Consider the following 15,066-nt stretch of genomic DNA (forward strand, 5'->3'; position numbering starts at 1 on the left):
AGTGTCTGTAGAACTTGCCTTTATTTCTTTACAGGCTATTCTTAGTTCTATTATTATCTCTCCCTTCCTGTCTGTCTTCTCTCAGTTACCAACATTGTCCCTGTTTAGGGCAGAACATGTTAACTCCAAACCAGTGATCTACATGCTTTTTCCTTTTTCTTGCATTCTGTTCTGTCTGCCTGCAGCTTTTTCTGATCTACTGAGCCACAGGCAGAGGGAAGAAAGCCCTTGCTACTCTCAGAAGTACCATTGCTTATGCTTGCTGGAGAGGGGCAAAAAGGGGCACATGCCTCCCTCCACACCCTCATCTCTTGCTGACACCGACTCCACTTCCGACTGCACCTTCAGTGGGTGCACAAGCCCAGCTCCAAGAACCCCTGAGGGACAGACCTCAGGGGATCCGTTTTCCAGTTCACTGGAGGTGAGAAAGCAGTCTTTGCTGTGTTGTTGCACTAGATGGGTACAAATAAAGCCTTTATACTTTCTTGACTGGCAGGCAGAAGGCAAGCTGCTCACGGGATTCCATTGTTTCCAGCAAAAACTGTTCTACTATATTAAGTTCAGGAGATGGGCAGAAGAAGGGGAAATGGCTGCAGCACCCTCACTGACAGTGCTGACCTGCTGGAGAAATCACTTTTTAGACTTTTTCTCAGCTTCTTGGTGAATGAAGTGAGAGAATGAGCAAGTGTATGTGTGTACTCATATACACATGCATATGGATACACACACACAGAGCATTATGTTTATTGAGCAAATTCATGGAGAAAAGACAGTGGGAACTCCTTTTATATGGACTTATTTCTGTTCAAATTTTGTGCCAACATACTTCTTGAACATGCATTATGGGGATAATCCTAAGTGTTTCAGTTACATACAACAGAAGAGTCTGGCTAAATTATGTTTTAATTTCTAAGAAATAAGGTTTAAGTTATGAGTAAAGTTTTTAAGAAAAAATCCTAACATTTTCAATTTGCTTAGTTTCAGCACTTGTTTTTATACTAATTACTTAGTTTAAAAAACTAATGCAGAATGGAAAGTTAATTTTAATTTTTTACAGCCTAGATAGGTGGAATTTTCAGAAGCATTTTTATCAGAAGTTGTATGCCTAGGATACTTTAAAGATTTTCTTTACTCTTGATCTTAAACATTTGATTTCCTGCCCTCTAGTGCTCATTTCTATTCAAATCTTCTACACAAGGCTGGCTTTGGAAACCTCCTACCATGTAAGAGAGCCTACTGAAATAAAATTACTTACATATTGCAATACTACAAGTTATCTAGGCAGTACTTGTGCTGCTGCTCACGTATGTATCATACTGCTTGCTCTGCAGTCATCTGAAAGGTAAGACTTTCCAGGTTACTTCTCATTTTACAAAACTAATGCAAGTCAGTCTTCTTTTTCAGTTTCAGACCGTAAAACGGAGTTTTAAATGCACAAATTGAAGCTTACTTTTGGATTTATTATTAAAACATTTTCAACAGCAGCTAAAGATGTTAGTTAGCCATATACCAAACTACAAGTTTCCACATTATTTACAGATTTTTATCCACATTAAAAGCTTTGCTATTTAATGCAATTATTTTTGCCTCTAATTATGTAGTTTGTTATAGTACTGTACACACATTTAAAACAATGGGTTGACATACTATAATTACTCCCATGCTACCAAAAAAACAGTGAATGAAATTTATTTAGTGTTAAATGGATATGGAATGTTATACAGTACATGTAAAGACACTTCAAAATGAGTAAAGCAGAACTAATTGCACAAGAGATTAAAGGTACACCTCAATAGTCAGTATTATCAAATCATTACAGCTTCCATCTTCAGAGTGCAAGGTATGTCATGCAAAAAAAAGAAGTTTAAAAAATCCCCAGACAGACAAAACCAACATTGTGGTACCCCTTAAAATGCTATTATACCACAATATTTTACAAGACATTAAGTGATCATTCAAAGAGAATGAAGCATTTTAGCAGTAACAAAAAAAAGTTTTAAACATACTTAACAGATTTTGCATGAACACCAATTCCAGCATTACTATACCTAAGGAACAGGCAGCATGCTGGGAGAAAGTACCTAAAAATCAAAGCCTTTTTTATTCATAGCCAATATCACTTTCTGCAAGAATTATACAATCTTATTATTCAGATTCCCCACATACCTGGGTAATGTTCGATACATTTTTACATAGAGCATAATCACATAACCACCACATCAGCAAGACAATTTCATTATCTTGACCAGTTACTACATTTAAAAGCATGGTATGATAACATGCCCTGCAAACAAATTGTCTTCTGGGACAGTGTAGGAATATAAAACAACTAAAATACTCTCCTAACCACTTTAACCCCAAATTAACTATAATTTGTATTTACATATTTTTGAAATATGTAGGTAAAAACTGCAGATGGAAGAGAAGGAGAATACACGAGAGCTACGATAGAGCTGACTGAACTGGTTGGTGCATTCAGTAACCTCAAATGAGACTTGAACAGGGGACTGTACCTTTTGGACTCTTCCTCCACCCAAGTGGTCTTACCAGAGCTGCCAAAGGCAGCTGCTGCCATGGAAGAGTCGCTCATCCCACCTGCAGCCTACCTGCCAGCCAGCCGAGCGCAGGGAGCAGAACCTTGCACCGACCAGTACCACGTGGCCAAAAGCACTGCAGACAAACACACGGCTGTGCATCTGCTTCAACTACAGCTTGAACGTTAACATGGGAGAAACACAGGAGATGACAGGATGGTTTTTAACATTTCCACCTCGCAATAATTGTATCCCGAGGGCACCAACAGGTAGATTAATTTACCAAAAGAAGCATACAAAAAAGACCAAGATGTTTGCCCTCATGTTAGGAATAAACTATTTAATTTCCTGGCTTAAATGTAAGCAAGAGGAACTCAAGAAAGACCTCCTTGAGGTTAATTTGCCAACTACATTCAAAGAAAATAATTTACTAAAACTGTAACTTGCCTGGTCTACTAGCCTTCAAGTGAGGATACAGGTCAACTATACCTAAATAAAAAACTTCAGAAGACATTTTTCAGAAATAAAATACGCAACTCAAAGCAGGAGGTGGAAAAGCACTTCAGTATTCAGCTGGAACACTCTATTTTCATAGCCCATCGTTCTCAGGAATGTATATTTCATAAATAAAAATACAGAACAAAAATTTGCATATTCAATCTAAAGTTGGATATTTCTAAACATCTTCAGATAAAATTTGCTGTCTCCCTCACAAATAAGTGATAAACCCTGAAAAAAAATTGGCGTTTCGAATCTATTGTGCATGAGAAAACACAGATGAATAAACTAATATCTGGAAAAAACATTTTGTACAAGGTTGTAGTTCTAAAACACTTATATTACAAAGCAATGTAAATAAATACCAGGCTAGTACAAAAGCTCTTATTTACAGTTTTACAAATGAAAATGTTTTCAGTGTAAATGCAGTGTTTTAAAGAACACAATATAGTAAAATGATTTCCTGTATAGAGCATTACAGTTTCTGCTAAATTTCAATGCAGTATTGTATAAAACCATTGTTTCAAGTTATTTTTTTTTTTTTATATAATTTAGTATAGCCAAACCCCAGTTTATGCCTGGAATGGTATCTGTTAAAGTGCTGAAAAAGAGGACATCTCTGAAATTTTAGAAAAACATACTGTACATTATTAAAGCTTTATCAAGTCAAAAATGGTATATTTTGTTCACATTTGCTACCGCACCACCTGTGGATGAAAGTTTTCCAACAACTCATTGTAATTAACAGGAGAACAGCCATTGGTATCTTTGCATCCAAAGTCTGATGGTTTCCCACAAATAATCTGTCTTAAGCTTCAGTGGTGGCTTCAGGTTTCATAATCTGGTAGGTAATCAAGTATTCTGGATAAGCCTGAAAGAGTGACATGCACATTCTTTATTATTATTTCATTTTCTGGACAAATTCAGTATGTTTGCTAGAGAGGGGGAAAAAAGTATTTATGCCAAAGAACAAAAGGCAAAACGTCAAAGGTCAAACGCCTGGAGCATTCAGGAAGCACAGTTCCTTTCATCTGCAACCACATCTGGAGTTTGTTTTAAGACAAAAGCAAGTCCTAGACCTTCGAAAGTAAGAAAAAACCCCAACACATTATATGCCTTAAAAAATAAACAAAACAACAAAACAACAAAATAAAAACAAAACCCAACAGCCTGAAAAACCCAAACAAAAAGCTATTTACCTGCTCCCCTCTGTAAATGACATATTCTGCCAATGCCAATCCATTTACACTGGGTCGTCCAGTAACTGAGTGATGTCCTGGGGGAGAATGAGCCATTTTCATAGCACTGAACTGCAGAAAAGACTTGCCCAGTGTTACACGGCAAAACAGCAATTGCCTGTGTTAAAAGGGAAAAAGAACCATGAATACAAAATGTTTGTGAAACTCCAGAAAGACTCTCTTAATAATTTGAATCTTTCACTTGAGAACAGTGGAACTTTAAAGCCACTTTAGTCACTCCTTGTATGATAGTTCACAAAATTCTGAAGGCAAAACCAGATTCTTTTGAAGGACTTACCTGTGGCAAACATAACAAGACCGGTCTTTGTGTATTGGACATCCAGTGCCACCTCCGATTCCATACACATACTGATTGCTTTTGGAAGAATTTTCAGCAAAATAAATCCCAGCTCCAAACATGCCGCCTATATATGCGTGTCTCTCATCAAAGCCTTTGTGAATGATCGCGTTTACAAATGGCGAGCCTGAGAGAAAGGAAGTAAAATATTGGAAATACAGTACATAAGAGACTTTTGTCACAATTCAGTCATCTATTTCCAACTCTTTTTTGGGTACAGTTCTTCTACACATACAAGGAAATCTGTCTCCAGAAATTCTGACCTCAGATTTACACAGCCAATTTGCTAGAAGTATTATACAAAGGACAGTAGCAAATAAATGTATATTTTTAACAAAGACCTACAAAGGATAATATTTGAGACAATTGCTTTTCATCTTCTGCAAGTGGTATACATGGTTTAAGACATATATCAATGCTTAAAAAAATTATATAAACAAAAGACTTAAAAACAAAACAAAACCAAACCAACCCAGAACGCTCATAAAACATTAATTGCTTTGTTCCAGGGATAATTTTGTTATGATCTAATTTAAGACTTTCCTTTAAAGACAGGTCTTTCCATTAAGAGGCTATTTCCTCTTACAGGGTTACAGACCACAGTGAAAAGACAGGATTTAGATATCTACAAGTTTGGGCAAGCAGTTAATTACTGTGTTATTGCTGCTTCCAACAGTAATGTACTATGTTGGGAACTACGTTGCTTTCATTGTAAGGATGTACTGTGAACTTACTTAAGTTGCTTATCAGGATAAACTACATATTTGTGTACAGGAGAGCTTTCCATTGGCTTTAATTTGCCAATTACAAGCTCTCTTTTCTGGAATGATGAACAAGAACTAAATTACCAAACTATAAAGACAAGAAAACAAAAATTCCCATCCCAAACCCCAAAACAACCCATAGCAGAATAAAGTTTGACACTTAATCATTTTGGTCATACAGCTGATAAAACAGACTTAGTAACTTAACCAAGAAGAAGGCACGCTCTTCAGCCTCCACTCATAATTGCTAAAATGTTTTCACTTAGATCTTTGAAGCCTCCTTTGGGGAGAGACAAGGAGATGCTTATTTCAGAAAGATGCAGTGCATGATATGTCCCCATTGTGATACATACAAACACTTGCTCGTTTACAACTCAGGCAAAATCTAGAACCTATTTCCACTGAGAAAATTTACTTCGTATGAGCCAGTAGAAACCCTCTAACAAAAAACTGTTGACAGTAATGAATTCATAAGGTGCATTTCAATATCTCACCATGAAACAGCATCCTTTCATTAGCATGGTTATGATTCTCTTCAGAGACCTCTTTCCTTCTGTGGGTATATCTTTCCCATAGTTTTTTGTTGCACACTTTCTGAATCTGAAACAGTCAAAGTGTAAGTTCCTCCCTGAAACTGAAAAATTCTGTTTGCTTTGACAGATGTTTAATATATAGCAGCTACACCACAGTACGCAACGTGGCCACTTAAAGAAGAATATTTTCCTTAGAACTCAATGAAACACAAACTCTTTAATTTATCCTGCAGAAGTTGACGGTTGTAGTATAACTTAAGTAAATGATAATTATACATTTAATTAAGAATCAACTAATTTTAAATATCTGTTGAGCAATACTCCTTAATTTAAATTTAGCAGGCTTAATCACAAGTCCACTTGAGTATGACTCCAAACACAGCTTGATGCCAAACCACTAGGTAAAAATATCATCTAGTAACTTAAGAAGTGTCTTCCATGAAGACTTCTAAAACACTTCTAAAAGAAAGTAAATGATGCACCCTCTGCAGAGGTATGCTGGACATTGGCAAAGCCCTATGTGTGTAGATATAACATTCTACTGGGGAAACTGAAACATCAGTTCAGAGTAAAACTTAGTACTACTTACCAGCAAATCAAAATCTTTGTCATTTTAGTGAAAATGACAGTTTATTCAGAGGAAAAAACTATGAATACAAACCAGAATTCCCTTAAATTATTTAAATAAAGGTTGTCTACTGCCTGGTGTCTTAAGATTCTTTGGTGTTGAATCAAACCAGGTACTCCTTACTTCCATGCTTCAGAAGTTTTGCTTTCGCTTCTTGCTGTTTTTTCGCCTGCCATTCCCTCAACAGAAACCTTCTTTTGTTTCCTATAAAGCCTTCTGTCTCTTTCTTCAAACATTCTGCAGTTTTCTGTGAGTACCTTGTATGTCAATTTCTCACAAATCTTTTTAAAGACTATTAACCCATAAGCAGTTTTGCTGTATAATCTTACTCTTTGAATTTCCCTGGAAGACGATATTTTTCCTGTGCATGTTTTAAAACAAGACATCTTATCACATTATGGAACTCAACAAACAAATCTTACAACAGTTCATGGACATTTTATTTTCAACCAAAACTCTAAAGGTGTAATCATAGACCACAAAAATGCAACAGCTACCTTTAAGATGTTGTATCTGTTGAAGACTCCGCCAGCATGTCCTCCATCTCTGTGCTCTCGGACCGTACTCTGCATCTGAAGAATGAGAATTTTAAGGAAGATCACTTTGTTTTAGAAGACATTCAAAACACATATCCTTCAAACAGTCAATCCAAAGAACTAATTCTATCTTGCAAAAATATAAAAACCATACAGGAAATTTTTAGGCAATGATATGTTAAGTAATGCCAGATGTTGTGGATGCACATGCACAGGTTTAATGTTTCGTTTTTTTTTTTAAAACATATCTTGAATAGTCTATGGTCGAGTTTTCAAATTGAAAAAGATTGTCACTCATCTATATAGAATATCGCTTCTTCAGAATTTTGTCCTGTGTGATTATGACACTTTGGAAGGAAGTGACTTAAAACTGTGTATAACAGACAGGCAATCGGTAGTATAGAATTTTTGTGTTACATCAAAGTGCTTTTCTGTATAGTAGAGGTTTTAAAAACGCTACAAGCAGTAATAACATAAGGAAAAAGTTACAGATGTAATGAGCACAGATTATAAAGGGTGCAGTCAAAGTTGGAAATTCAAAGTATCCTTATGCAAGTTCTTCTTAGCTTAGGAATGTTTACTGCACTGTTAAAGGTATTACTAGACAACTTACCTACATCTTTAGTAAAAATAACAAAAATACCAAGAGACTACAAAGAAAGGCATACCTCTTCTTCTACTGATTGAAATTCCTTATCTTCAGTGGAAAGATCTATGAGAATAGTTCCACTACCAGAAGTATTTAGAGTCAGGTATGGATTAAGTCCTGTGAATATAACAAAACACAATAGTTTCAGAAACTGCTTTAAGACCGCCAATTTGGAATGATAACCAGCAAGAGGTTTTTCTTTTTAAAGGGACCGTTCTCTCAAAACTCAGTTTACAAGATGAAGAGCTACATACATTTTTGCGAATGTCAAAGCACAATCTCCCAAACCCTTCCATTAGTTTCAAACAAACTTCTACAGCATTTCTGTTTATAACCTCTATATACATTACCATGCATACACCACAAATGCCATGAGAAGCACAGCACTTGAAGTGTTAATTCAGTAGGAATATTCTTCCCATGGATCGTGCAGAAAGAGTTGAGGAAAGAACTAAGATACTCTGTGAACATAAAAGGCCCGAGCCTGATATTGAATGCTTAAAGGAAACTTCTCTATCATTCCAAATACAGGAAAACAAAAACAAAAAAAGGAGTTTTATGCAGAATCCAGAATCCATTGTCGATTTAAATACAGACTTCAATCATAACTGGCAAGTAGTGAGAATGCAATTACTGCGCATAAGTATGATGCTGGGTCTGTCATAACCTCTGTAGAAATAAATAACGTGGGGAAAAGGGAAATTACAGATTCATGCACAGTCAGGAGCCTCATGTTGGCAGTGTACAACTGGAATAGTGTGTTCAGGGGCAACAAACTCTGGCAAGAAAGAAATAAAAAAAAGCTCCTCCACAAAAGCCCTACCCAACTGAGAATAATGGCTATACTGTCTCCAGGAAGAGATGGCAAAACACCAGGGCAAACATACTTGAGTGCAAGAGCCCAAGGGCAAGATAAACTGATGGAACAACTGAACAAGAATAATCCTCCTCACTCTATAAAGACAGCCTAGAAAAACAAAAAAAAAATCAAGAGCTGTTGAAATATTCAGTTGAAGTACTTGTGCCTGTGGTTAATGTTACAAAGGAAAATGTCAGTCCTTTTATGGCAAGACAGCAAGACCCTAGAAAGAACAGGGGCAGGAGCGGTGAAGGATTTAGGTGTTTGACATTCTGTTTATGTACAGACAAATTAAAATATGTACAAATATATTTATGTTAAAAAATAAATCAGGCCTACTTGGAAAACAAAACCAGTATATAAGTCTTTGGTTTTGTAAATTCAGAACTCAAACAGGACATGAGGCTGAAATGACACCTTAAAAGTAACTTCTATCCAAAATACTCAATAAATCTATCAAAAACAACTGACAATTGAGAGGAAAACTATGAAGATTTCCATTACTAGGAAAAAGGATTATCTTAAGGGTTGTTTAACACTGTTTTAAGAAGTGCACAGAATGAGAATTTATAGCTGGTATCTCAACAATGGAAAAATTCCTACTAATTTCAACTAATTTATCCAATTTCTTCGAAACACAGCAAACCAACAGTAAGTGATATTTCAGTGAGACAAGCAGGGAAAAAAGGTTTGTGTGTTTTGTTGGTTTGTTTTTCTCTGTCTTATGCAGCCATAGTTAAAAGAAGCATGCTGTTCCCAAGACTGTCTTGGTATCAACAGTGCTGCACAAATAAAGAGGCTTTAGCAAAATCTTCAATACAAGCTGAAGCTGTTAAACAAAGCAATAATGTTAAATTTGGTTCACTGGATGCACACTGACTGTATTTTTAAAGAAAAGTATATATAAGAATTTCAGCTGACTTTATGAGAGAGCAAACACAATATTATTCTGCAGAACCCAATGGAACAGTATGTAACAGGCCCTAACCCATCAATAGAGAATGTGCTCTGCTGTTCAGAGTGTGCTCTGATGAAGATAAGAAGATATAGATCCTATATCTCAAAACGGTTACAATCATTTTGAACTAGGTGTAACTTTACCTAAGCAAACACAAAACAGTGATCATGAAGAAAAAAAAATAGAGAACTGAAAGGCAAGATTCACAGTAATCCACAGCACAAATAAAAGCACTCAGGTTTCAAGTCAGAACACATTCTTATAATTTGAAGTTCCATTTGCTAGGACAAGTTCTACTATCAATTCTTTGTAAGGAGATACAATTTGGAATAATCTAAAGAATTTATAAAAACGGGTTCTGTAAAGGCAGCGTTACATAGTAATTTGAAACAAGTATATACCTTGCTGTCCAGAAATGAGTCTTTCAACTCCTTTAATGATTTTATGCCTATGACCATAAGCATTAATTCCAATTTCCTTCAATTCTTTGTGTCCCATTTCCACCAATACATCCAGTGTTATCTATAATGAAAGCAACACTACTTTTTAGTACAACACAATAAACAGACTAGAACAGCTGCCAATGACAGTGAAAATGTACCTCACAATAGTAGAGATAAAAAGCAAGTGTGAAAAGAACATGAACACTGAAGACTTCAGTGTATTTGTTTTACTCAACTGTGTTCTCCAAATTTTTGTATTTAAATAAATAAGCTACAAACTCCAATTGTGTAACTCGTATTTCTAGCAAGGATCATGTGTCTGATTGAGAAATACATTTTTCTAGATGTAATCAACTTAACAGAAACAAAACCAGAAATCACTAATCAACACTGACTACTTACATCATTTACACCACATGAAAAGAAACATGCCTACACTCTCTCACTGATACAGACATTATTGCCCCAGACATTATATATACATATATTTTAATATATATATTATATAACAATTTAAAAACCCCATAGTTGCACTCCTTTCCTTCATTTCACTCATTTTGACATTCCCTCATTTTAAGTCTGTCTCATTATGTTATTCTAAACAGCTAGTATTTATTCCCTTGCTTTCTAGCTGAGTATCTGGAAATAAATACAGCTACTCACCTGTTCTCTCTCAAATATGTCAATCAGATGTTCAAGGCCAAGGTTCCGCACAAACTGATTTATGCTAAAATCTACACCCGAAACTGCGTTAAAAAGAAAAACTCACAATGAACATTCATACATGTATTGCAAAATATACACATCTCACTGTCTCTGGCAACAATGAGAGAGACAGAAATTCCCAGTCTTCTGAAGATGGGGAATAAATATCTGTATCATTAACCAGTGGCAACCATTAATCAAACCTAGTACTCTAAGATTTCCGCCCCCTCTCCCCCAAGAGCTGTGCTTCCACAAAATAAGCAACTAACCAGCTACCAGAAATGCATATTCAAACTGAACATGTTTTGAGAACCAAAACGTAATAGAAATAGAAACCTATAGAAATAGCCTCTTTGCAACTAGATAAAATTTGTAGTAAAATACTGCTTGGTATAGAGCCAAATTTCATTTGATTTCTCTTTTAGAACACAATTCTGTACAGCAAAAAGGGAACATTTTAAAGATTCTGCAGGGGGAAAGTACTAAAATCTTATACTACTAGACTAAGACTTTTGTTCCTCATTAGTGACACCCTAAGGAATAGGGATACTGCATATGTCATAGTAACTGTGTGAATGTGTAGGAAACTTTACACTTGTGTACTCTTTTTACCATACGGTAGAAAATGTTACTCATTCCTAACTGAGAAAGCCTCACCTTCTTTTTTCTCCAGCACAGTAGCTCCCTCTGCACTGTTTGTACCAACAACAGAAGGAAGTTCAGAAAAACTACCAGACAAGTTGTCAAGACTACTTGCAGCAGACAGACTGGATGGACTGGATGGAACAGATGACAGAGAATCAGCTGTAGAAGCCGTAGTCTGAGACATGCTTATAACCTGAGGTTTGTAGCAAGTCGGTAAGGCGGAAGGAGGCATTGCCGCTGTCAATAATGCACTGACATCATCTGCCTAAATAGCAGAAAACAACTTATTAAAACAGATGAACACTTCTACACAACATTGTTGCCTAGAATGCATTATCATTATTCCAGACTTCTTAAGTATACTGCAAAATAAATAAATGCATATCAGAAAAATATGCAGTTCACAATGCAGTTTACAAATGGCCTCTTGTGCCAACTGCATACATGAAACTGTAAAATGCTTATCAACAAAAACTGTAATAAAGTAAAAACTTCCATATTTTTAAAAAACTTAAAGGACAGTTAAACAGAATTCATTTGCTTGGAAAAATGAACAGAGGCTTCTACGGGCAAGCAGAATTTATGAAACAAAACACTTCTCAGTGTAGCTTTGAATTGTATTATATTACTTAGACAAAAAACCCACCCAAAAACTTAGCAGTCAGAGAGTTTCTTAAATTTCTGTTGCTACAAAGTCTGCTTACATTTTATTTCTGCAATACTAGTCAAACTATAGGTACTGAATTAAAAACATCGAATTATAAGCATGAACTCCTTTTGTTGGTGCCTTTTTTCTTTTTTTACTCCATCTTGAAATAGAAGTCTTGAGCAAGAAAGTATTTAAAGAAGGTTTATAAAGGCTCTACTACTTTCCTTACAGGCACATATAAACACCAGAGAAACCACAGTATTCTAAATTTTGCATTAGTTGCTATATTACTATTCTTTTTAAAAAGGATAGTTTTTAGATGAGCTGCCACAAATAGCAGTACAGATTTCCCAAGAAGAGCCCCATCACTTACAGTGACAAGGTCCAATGGTGTTTGTCCTTCTTGGTTTTTCAGAGTAGGATCAGCCCCATGTGCCAGTAACAAGGCACAAAGCTGTGTCCTTCCTTTCTGCGCTGCTTCATGCAGGGGTGTGAAAGCCCATTTGTCTGTAGCATTCACACATGCATTATACTTTATAAGTAAAGCTGCTACATCGACATGCTGGAAAATAAAAACACCCATTAAATTCCAAGGTACCACAGTATATTAAACTATTACTGGTACTTCTCTGTAATTATCATTCTGAATTTTCTTAGAATACATTTACTTCTACATTGTGATTTTAAAAAGGTATTAAAACATGGTGTTTTCTACCTCACCTATAACATACCAATAAAAAGTCAAGATTTCTTCTCTTGTGAAAAAGGGACAGACTACAACAGAATCCCAAATCCAGGGGTATCTAAAGGAAAAAAACCTGAATTTGAACTTTCAGTTTGTAAAGTACTCCAACTGTTTCGATTAAAGAGTTGATCTAAGCACAGAGATCCAGGAAGTCCACAAATACAATTAATGTCTCAATACCAGCGAAATAAGTGAAAAACAGATCTTGCTGATAAAATTTGCCTGGCATAAGTAAGGAAATGCATTTTAGGGAACACCATTCAGGCTGCTGGCATTCTAAGCATTCGTGTTCAGGAAAATCAATTCTGTAAACTCCAATCATGATTTTACAAATGTAAGAGTCTTCACCTATAAAATGAGCTGACAAAAATTGATCTGTGTGTGTGTGTGTGTTTCACAAATAAGATAACATTACATCTCAAAGGCAAAGGTGTTCTGGGGAGTACTGGCTCACAGTGCAGACAATGAAATGTATCAGTTTATTTACTTATTTTAAAAACAAATAAAGCCTCAGAAAGTTTGAGATATTTACCCCATAAGATGCTGCATTATGCAGAGGAATCAAACCTCCTTTATCCTGTGCATTCACATCTGCTCCATGTTGTAACAGGTATTCTGCAACCTCCAAATTGTTGTAACCAGCTGGAAGGTTGCAAAAAGACAGAATAAATAGAACTTACTAAAAAAAAAAAAAATCCTCAAACAAACTGTAGAGAAGTAATAATTCACTTCAATTACTTGAAAGTTAAGATGTTAATCCCAGTGAAGACAGTGTGTTATCTCTTAGTGAAGACAGCTTTAGCCTTTGTAAAAGGATTTTGTTTTAAAACCTCTGTTGATAAACAATAAAAGATCCTCTTTGGCTAGTGAGAATAGAAAATTAAAGTAATTAAATAGTTTAGAAGAGGAACATAAAATGAATATGTGCAAAATACTTTTTTTTTAAAAAAAGAAAAAATACGGAATCCTCTAACTTGAGGCTACACTTTACAGTTGCTTAGACATAGAAAGTTCGGCCACAGTAACTAATAACTCTGATCAAAACAGTTTATTAAAACACTGACCTGCTAAATGTAGTGGTGTTGAATGCCGTCCTTGTGTGTCCCGACAGTTGACATTGTCAGGTGAACACAGCTTTTTTACTCGGGCCAAACAACCTTTCTTTGCAGCATCTAGCAGAGCTGCATCTCCTCTCAGTAGGTCTTGAATATCAGTATCGCCATCTTTAACAAGGTCTAGAGGAGTATTTCCATCTCTGTTTTTCTTTGTAGGGTCAGCTCCGTGCTGTGCACATCAAAAACAGGTGTTAAGTACATAAGTAGAAAAAACATGTTGCACCTTTGGCATCTTATGCCTTATTGAGCAAATATTCTGACACATATTTGAACCCTTCAGACAGACAGTTCCATCTACTGTGTGAGAAAGGATAACATAGTTGCTAACAGTATCCCATGTACTGAAAACATATATTTAACTACAAGTTAGAAACCAGAAAACACAAATCAATTTCTCAGAGAGGTCTAATCATATTTCAGACTGAACAAGAAAGGAAAGAAATTTCTCTAGCACATGTGATACCTGTAACAGGAGTTTGCAAATCTCGTATTTTCCTTTCGCTGCAGCTTCATGCAAGGGAGTGAATTTCCACAAGTCAGCTACATTGACAACTGCACCGTGTTTAACCAGCAATTCTGCAACTTCATAGTGACCATATGAGCAAGCATTATGTAAAGGAACAAGACCTCTGGAAACAATTAAAAAAGAGAAAAAAATATATTTTGAAATAGGGTCTTATTTCACAAAATGATATAAACTTAAAACATAATGCACCTTCAATAATTAAACCATAACTTTTTAAATTTTTTTTTCCACAATAGTCTAATGTAGTAGGAATATCTACTGTCAAAACGGTAAAAATGCCATCAGCAGTGGCACTTAAGAGATCAAAAAATACAGGGCAAGAGAAATTCTTGATGATCTAGTCTCAAGTACTGCAAATGCTTTTGTATATACTCTGAACATCCTCATTCTAACAGAACTTGCCATGAAAACAAAAAAATGAATGTCTGAATAAAGATGGGATAGTTATCAGCTAGAAATATTCAAGAGCCTGACAGGTACCAGCAACTACAATTGCCATGAAAATGTACATTTGAGTATTTACCCCTTATCTTTCGCATGCACATCAGCTCCATGCTGGAGAAGATATTCAACAACAGACACCCTATTATATCCAGCTGCAAAATGAAGTGGTGTAGACTGACGTCCTTCAATATCTCTGCAGTTCACGCTTTGAACTGTACAAAGTTTCTGTGAAATCCCCA

The 15,066-nt window shown here is 35.7% G+C and overlaps 1 protein-coding gene across 1 annotated transcript in view; it reads right to left on the minus strand.

Moving 5' to 3' along the window:
• Positions 1–1,664: 1,664 nt before the first annotated feature.
• Positions 1,665–15,066, minus strand: part of TNKS2 (tankyrase 2) — a 30,196-nt gene continuing 16,794 nt past the window's right edge. The window contains exons 14-27 of the mRNA XM_082052598.1: positions 14,907–15,052; positions 14,321–14,486; positions 13,807–14,026; positions 13,275–13,384; positions 12,371–12,559; positions 11,361–11,613; positions 10,662–10,744; positions 9,957–10,077; positions 7,758–7,855; positions 7,051–7,125; positions 5,887–5,992; positions 4,569–4,755; positions 4,232–4,388; positions 1,665–3,903 (exon numbers count right to left, since the gene is read on the minus strand). Of these exons, the coding sequence (XP_081908724.1) occupies positions 3,841–3,903; positions 4,232–4,388; positions 4,569–4,755; positions 5,887–5,992; positions 7,051–7,125; positions 7,758–7,855; positions 9,957–10,077; positions 10,662–10,744; positions 11,361–11,613; positions 12,371–12,559; positions 13,275–13,384; positions 13,807–14,026; positions 14,321–14,486; positions 14,907–15,052 (1,974 nt within the window). The 3' untranslated portion in view covers positions 1,665–3,840. The remainder of the gene's footprint in view (positions 3,904–4,231; positions 4,389–4,568; positions 4,756–5,886; positions 5,993–7,050; positions 7,126–7,757; positions 7,856–9,956; positions 10,078–10,661; positions 10,745–11,360; positions 11,614–12,370; positions 12,560–13,274; positions 13,385–13,806; positions 14,027–14,320; positions 14,487–14,906; positions 15,053–15,066) is intronic.

Source organism: Streptopelia decaocto (assembly GCF_964273445.1).
Source record: "Streptopelia decaocto genome assembly, chromosome: 5".
NCBI lineage: Eukaryota > Metazoa > Chordata > Aves > Columbiformes > Columbidae > Streptopelia > Streptopelia decaocto.